This window comes from Entelurus aequoreus, linkage group LG07 (genome assembly GCF_033978785.1).
Source record: "Entelurus aequoreus isolate RoL-2023_Sb linkage group LG07, RoL_Eaeq_v1.1, whole genome shotgun sequence".
Taxonomy (NCBI): domain Eukaryota; kingdom Metazoa; phylum Chordata; class Actinopteri; order Syngnathiformes; family Syngnathidae; genus Entelurus; species Entelurus aequoreus.
Window position 1 is genome coordinate 79875548 of NC_084737.1, and position 7600 is coordinate 79883147.

General features: G+C 42.0%; 1 protein-coding gene and 1 non-coding gene across 2 annotated transcripts in view; both read left to right on the forward strand.

Moving 5' to 3' along the window:
* LOC133654305 (probable G-protein coupled receptor 153) overlaps positions 1-2933 on the forward strand; it is a 73709-nt gene extending 70776 nt beyond the window's left edge. The window contains exon 7 of the mRNA XM_062054595.1: positions 332-2933. Within this exon, the coding sequence (XP_061910579.1) occupies positions 332-1114 (783 nt within the window). The 3' untranslated portion in view covers positions 1115-2933. The remainder of the gene's footprint in view (positions 1-331) is intronic.
* Positions 2934-6352: 3419 nt separating this feature from the next.
* trnam-cau (transfer RNA methionine (anticodon CAU)) lies at positions 6353-6424 on the forward strand. Its single transcript has one exon. It is a non-coding gene; the product is annotated as a tRNA-Met (tRNA).
* Positions 6425-7600: the final 1176 nt, after the last annotated feature.

The following is a 7600-nucleotide window of genomic DNA, read 5'->3' on the forward strand; positions in this document are numbered from 1 at the left end:
TACCATGTTTACCTTTTTGTAAAGGCTTTTACGAAAATGTAAGAAAAGATGAAACTTTGTGTGCTTATTGGAGGACATTTACATGTGAACTGGCCGTCCATCTTTGCAGGAGTAAACACGCTGCTTGTATCGGAGATCATAGATGCAATTCGATATCACCCGATACTTTATTTTAGTTGGCATCGATCCAATATCGGATCGGGACACCCCTTACTTGCTTTAAAAGTGTACAATAAGCCAACATGCCACAATGCCTTATTATTTTGTGTGTTAATGTTGTCATGGTGACAAGCACTCATGCGTGAGGCCTTGTGCTCTGTCTCACATCCAGGTGCCCCCTACAAGAAGATACTCCCACGACGAAACCGACATGTGGACCATCGACCGGATCCCCTCCTACCTTCACCGGTGGGGCTCCAGCGAGGACATGATGGCGAGTGGCCACTACAGCTCCACCTTGCCGCGCCGCGAGAGGCGCAGGAACAGCCTGGTCTCCTACCACGAGGAGAGCCGCCATCCCCGTCACCTTCACCGCAAGCGGCGGCGCTCTGAGGACACGCACTCCCTCAAGCACCTGCCGCGCGTGGTCTGCGGCGCCTACGAGGACGACCTGCGCTGTTTCAGCCGCGACGACGTCATCAACTTTATCGACGAGACGCCGCTGCCGAGCCCCAGGAAGAGCCCCCGGCGAGCGTCCGCCATCGCCCTCCTCCCCGGCGGCGTGTACGAGCATCACGCCGTCATCCTGCCCCACTTTGCGCTCACCGACTTCGAGCGTGAGCCCCAGGCGCTCAGGCGCCTCTCCGAACACAAAAGCAGGGGCGGCGCCTCGCCCTCACCCGAGGGTTCCCCCAAAGGAGACGGGCCTCACAGCCGCCGCGGTAAAGGGTGTCGGGACGCTGTGCGCGACGCAAAGTGCGAGGCGGGCTCGGTGGGGTGCAGCCCACGGACTCACCGCTCTGCGTGCAGACCCAGGACGGGTGCGGCTGATTGGGCCGTGCAGAAGCAGCTGAGCCAGGTGGAGAGTAAAGGAAGCACAAACAGTTTTGTAAGCACACCCTCCTCTTCGGGATATATCACCTTTCACTCGGATTCTGTTGGCTCCGCCTCCTAAACAAATCTCTACTATTACTTTTATCATGGACTTACTCGCCTTTTCTACTGGTGTTTAACGATCATATCCGTTCATTCTTTCACATTACTCACTAAGGACGTCATGTTTAGTTCTACATGTTCAAACTTTCACTCCCTTCTTTAAGCTGTTTGGTGTTGTTTCCTGTAAACTGCTGATATTATACACTACGTTTTTGTATAGCAATTGTTGCTTTCTTCCCGTTCATCATAAGCCTGGACGTTGATATATGATACATCCAAACATTTATTTTTATTTTTATTTTTATCAAAGCGTCTTCTTATTCCCGACCCATGCAGAACATTTTTAACTAAAAGAGTGGTGGTCCCAAACTGTGTACAGTGCTTGTTTGAGGTATTGACATTCAATGTGAGGGCCCCTCACTTTTTATTAAAAAAAAACCCCCACTGAGGATCAGGTTTTAGATCAGATTTCCATGTACTTTTAATGAGGGGTGTTATGTGTTTTCTTTTTTTGGATTGAAATATTCCTCACTGCATTCAGTTTATTGCACCAAAAACAGCAACATCCGATTTTTTCCCCCCCAAATTCCTTATTTTTTGTAGCCCTAACAAAGTTATACACACTTACAGCCGAACCAGATGTAGCATGGCTTCAATGGCGAAAACAAATCAATAACACACATTATAAAAATGTACTTTATGCAAACACCGATAACTATATATATAGTCAAGGACTATATGAAATAACAATGATCATCATCTTCCTTAAGATCATTTGTAGGGATGTCCGATAAATGCGTTAAAATGTAATATCGGAAATTATCGGTATCGTTTTTTTTTATTATCTGTATCGGTTTTTATGTTTTTTATTTTTTTTATTTTTTATTAAATCAACATAAAAAACACAAGATACACTTACAATTAGTGCACCAACCCAAAAAACCTCCCTCCCCCCATTTCTTTCTGTTATCAATATTCTGGTTCCTACATTATATATCAATATATATCAATACAGTCTGCAAGGGATACAGTCCGTAAGCACACATGATTGTGCGTGCTGCTGCTCCACTAATAGTACTAACCTTTAACAGTTAATTTTACTCATTTTCATTCATTACTAGTTTCTATGTAACTGTTTTTATATTGTTTTACTTTCTTTTTTATTCAAGAAAATGTTTTTAATTTAGTTATCTTATTTTATTATTATTTTTAAAAAGTACCTTATCTTCACCATACCTGGTTGTCCAAATTAGGCATAATAATGTGTTAATTCCACGACTGTATATATCGGTTGATATCGGTATCGGTAATTAAAGAGTTGGACAATATCGGATATCGGCAAAAAGCCATTATCGGACATCCCTAATAATTTGTTGTCATTTACAAACCCCGAAATTGTGTTAGATGTAAATATAAACGGAATACAATGATTTGCAAATCGTTGTATTCCGTTTATATTTACATCTAACACAATTTCCCAACTCATATGGAAACGGGGTTTGTAGAAGTTTTCTATAATATTTAGTGCACCTTTTTTCTTTCTTAGCATCACATCAATACATTGACTTTGGTAATCTGTTGTGTTTACAATATTTGATTTTGTAACATATTCAGAGATATATGGTTCAAATATGACTGATGTTTAATTGTTATGAGATGATGACTTTGTTTTGATTAAAAAAGAAAAAAAAAGTATGTGACCGATTAAAATCACCAACGAATGCATCAAGTGTGTTTTTGCCCGCCGCTTTGTATTCCATCACTAAATATTGTTACGGTTGGTGTAATGCTCATTAATCTTACCCCAACCCTAACTGGAAACCCTAACCCATTTGTAACCCTAACGCCAGCTTGAAACCCTAATTTGATTTGAACCCACATGTCAGTGTGGTGCACGACACGCAGAGCAGGTGCATATGCCATCCTTGGTGTAAAGGGGCGTTTTGCAGAAATATTGCATGTAAAATGTCATTTACTAAATGGCAAGGCGCGTCATATGAAATTGTACCGCAAACTTATTCCTAGCGCATTCCTGCTCCGCCACTGATATGAATATAATGGCAAATTCCGCCAGAGAGTCATAAAGGAGTATACTGGGTGAATCAGGTTTTACATACAATATATTGCCAAAAGTATTTGGCCACCTGCCTTAACTCACATATGAACTTTGAAGTGCCATCCCATTCCTGACCCATAGGGTTCAATATGATGTCGGTGCAGCTATTACAGCTTCAACTCTTCTGGGAAGGCTGTCCACAAGGTTGCGGAGTGTGTTTATCGGAATTTCCCATCATTCTTCCAAAAGCGCATTGGTGAGGTCACACACTGATGTTGGTCTAGAACAGGGGTGGGCAATTAATTTTTACCGGGGGCCGCATGAGCAACCCGAGCACTGCTGGAGGGCCACATCAACAATATTTCAATTAAATTTTGCTCAATATTATTTTTGATATATACCGTAAGATAAATAATAATAATAATAATAATGAATAATAATAGTAATACTTCAACATAGTGTGTGTAACAGCATTCCATGACTAATATAAATAAATTAACATTAATAATAAATGACAGTAAAATAAGCACACGTATGACTGAGGAGTCATAGTGTAACTTTGTGTGGTGTTTGAGTTGTCCGACTTTTTGTGTGGCCATAAACGCACCAGTGGTTTAGTGCTATGCGTGTTGGTGACAGATGACAAGTTGGTTTTGGCCTGGTTTGTACGGCAGAAAAGGACTAGTTTTTCGAGATAGAATTGTTTTACTCATGTTTTTGGTGTGGTTATGGCCGAATATAAACAGTTTTGCTCAATAAAGTGATCGATATAATTCCTGTCCTCGAAGCATCTCGATAGACGTTACAATAATTGAACGGTGTTGACGAACACCGTTAGGGCCGCTTGTTGTCACTGTCACTCAAAGTTGCATTGCAAAATTACATAGAATAAATATGTTTATTTTGTTTAGAATTCAGATGGGATTTGATTTGGTGCGCGGCATATACTTGCTGCGCGCAGCAGACGCTTGAGCAGTGCGCAATTGCGCAGGCACGCACCTTAGAGGGAACGTTGCTTGGCAGTCCATGTCTTGTTGAAAACACGGCATTCCTCATCAACTTTTCTCTTTTTAGCGTCTCGGGTGTAAACCGTGCATCACTTGTCGCTGTGCACCTTCACTCGCAGGTTACACACGGACACAAGCCCATAAAGAATAATTTTCAAAATAAAAGCAGCACAGTTGTATTGCGCGCACGACATAGATGTTTTTTCAACTTTATTTTGTAATTAATGATTGCAGCTGTTCACATTCACTCACAACCACGCACACGCACACGTCCACACGGAAGTAATACAAATAACGATTTTCAAAACAAAAGCAGCACCGTTGTATTGCACACTCGACATAGATACTTTTTAAAATGTATTTTGTAATTTATAATTGGCCTCACGCGGGCCGGACAGGGACGCACAAAGGGCCGGATGCGGCCCGCGGGCCGCAGAATGCCCAGGTGTGGTCGAGAAGGCCTGGCTCTCAGTCTCCATTCTAATTCATCCCAAAGGTGTTCTATCAGGTTCAGGTCAGGACTCTGTGCAGGCCAGTCAAGTTCCTCCACATCAGACTCTGCCATCCATGTCTTTATGGACCTTGCTTTGTGCACTTGGGCACAGTCATGTTGGAAGAGGAAGGGGCCCGCTACAAACTGTTCCCACAAGGTTGGGAGCATGGAATTATCCAAAACATTTTGGTATTATGGAGCATTCAAAGTTCCTTTCACTGGAACTAAGGGGCCAAGCCCAACTCCTGAAAAACAACCCCACACCATAATTCCTCCTCCACCAAATTTCACACTCGGCACAATGCAGTCCAAAATGTACCGTTCTCCTGGCAACCTCCAAACCCAGACCCGTCCATCAGTTTGCCAGATGGTAAAGCGTGAGTCATCAGTCCAGAGAACGCGTCTCCACGGCTCTAGAGTCCAGTGGCGACGTGCTTTACACCACTGAATCCCACGCTTTGCATTGGACTTGGTGATGTATGGCTTAGATGCAGCTGCTCGGCCATGAAAACCCATTCCATGAAGTTCTCTGCGTACTGTACGTGGGCTAATTGGAAGGTCACATGAAGTTTGGAGTTCTGTAGCAAGTGACTGTGCAGAAAGTCTTTGCACTATGCGCTTCAGCATCCGCTGACCCCTCTGTCAGTTTACGTGGTCTACCACTTGGTGGCTGAGTTGCTGTTGTTCCCAAACTCTTCCATTTTCTTATAATAAAGCCGACAGTTGACTTTGGAATATTTAGGATGCAAGGAAATTTGACGACTGGATTAGTTGCACAGGTGGCATCCTATGACAGTTCCACGCTGGAAATCACTGAGCTCCTGATCCTGGCTCATTCTTTCACAAATGTTTGTAGAAACAGTCTCCATGCCTAAGTGCTTGATTTTATACAAGTGATTAGGACACCTGATTCTCATCATTTCGATAGGTGGCCAAACACTTTTGGCAATATAGTGTATTTAACATTATTTTGTTTTAGTACATGCATCAAGTTTAATTCAAGTTTGATTTAAAAAAAAAGTATAAAAATTGTTTCACGTAAGTAAATGTAATTAATTCTTGTCATTTGTGGCTCAAAATAAAATTCTTCTTTGGGCCCTAATTTAGACACGCAGTCTATTGGCAGTGTGGTTAATCCGGTGGTTCTCAAATGTGTTCTACCACGCCCCCTGTCGGAGACAAAACATTGTTCACACACCCCCTGAATTGGAATCCTAATGAGAATCTGACAAAATATATTTATGTCATCATTCAGGGTGCACCCTGGATAGGCTTCAGACACCCTCGTAACCCCGAGAGGGACAAGCGGTAGAAAAAAAATGGCTGGATGGATCATTACTGGCAAATTGAAGGGTTTTATATATGTATGGGTCATGTTTCCTGGTTGATTAATTGGAGCAGTGCTGCCACCTAGCGGGAGGTTTGTGTATCGTTCAATATATTGAAAAAAATAGAATGGAAGTCCCTTGCGTACATTCGAAGGTATACATTCTAATCTTATGAATTATATTTCACGATTGATATTTAATGGGGTGTTGTTGTTGTTTTTCCAAAAAAATGTATTTAACACAATAAGAGAAAGTGCTTATTGCATCATTAGGAATTAACGTTGGTAAATAATTACTAATTACCTTAATGAGAGTGTTATTGTTCGGTGTAATGTTATTGTTAAATTCAACAAAATATCGGCGGCGGCGAAGAAGCAGAGTGGCGCAGCGGAAGCGTGCTGGGCCCATAACCCAGAGGTCGATGGATCGAAACCATCCTCTGCTACCATTTTTTCTTCGCTTTTCTACAACGTCACGATTTACCACGTCGCTAATAAAAATTGCAATAGATTTCTGAAATGTTATAAGGATAATGTTGGTAATTTAATAATAGTTTAAAACAACAACCATGGCTATTGTTAGTCTGTTGTTAGCATGTTTCTATGGCTTCGTCTTCCCCGGATTAAATATTTTAATAGAGGCAAAGCTAACTAATATATATATCAGAGGTGTGGACTCGAGTCACATGACTTGGACTCGAGTCAGACTCGAGTCATGAATTTGATGACTTTAGACTCGACTTGACAAAATGTAAAGAGACTTGCAACTCGACTTAGACTTTAACATCAATGACTTGTGACTTCACTTGGACTTGAGCCTTTTGACTTGACATGACTTGCTACTTTCCCCAAAACCCAAACCTTAAAAAGTTATTTGGGAGCGCTCCGTAGCTTTCATTTTCTACGTCTGTGTCTATAAGCGTGTGTGCTGCGTGTCAGCGTGTGTGCTGTCAGTACAACAGCCAATCAAATTAAATCTACGTTGTTTTCATCACACAGCATTCAGCCAATCAAATTGCAGGACAACCACCGAACATGAGTTGTCAAACAATGCGCCAGTGAGAAACAATTATGCCAAAGTTGGTTTCGTTCGGGTATAAAAACTACGACTTGGTCAACAAAAAACGAATTGCCGTATGCAAATCACGCAGTTGGAATATTACAGACGGAGACGCAACAACTTCCAACTTCGTTCGACATTTGAAGTTGCACAAAGAAGGGTAAGTTTTGAATGTAAGCTAACGTTTATTGGCTAAGTAACATGACTTTTATTTGCTGTGTAGTTAAATCAGTGAGGCTGCAAACTCACTGCTAACGTCATAACCATAGACATCTTATAAGTAGACGCAGCATTGAGCGCTACTGCCTACTGGCGCAGACGAGACGCGGGGCCGCCATCTTGGAGTGGTGATCCGCTCCACTCAGTGCAATTCATTTGGCAGGAGCAATGAACTGTCAGCAAATTTAATTCATTTTACCTCACTGAATACCACTCATTTTCACGCGCTTTTTTGTCATACGTGTAGCTATGATAACGGACACATGCTTTGGCGTTTTTATTATTCATAGTTTGCTTAACAGTAATATAATATTCTTATACGCTATAAGTGACCAGACGTCCG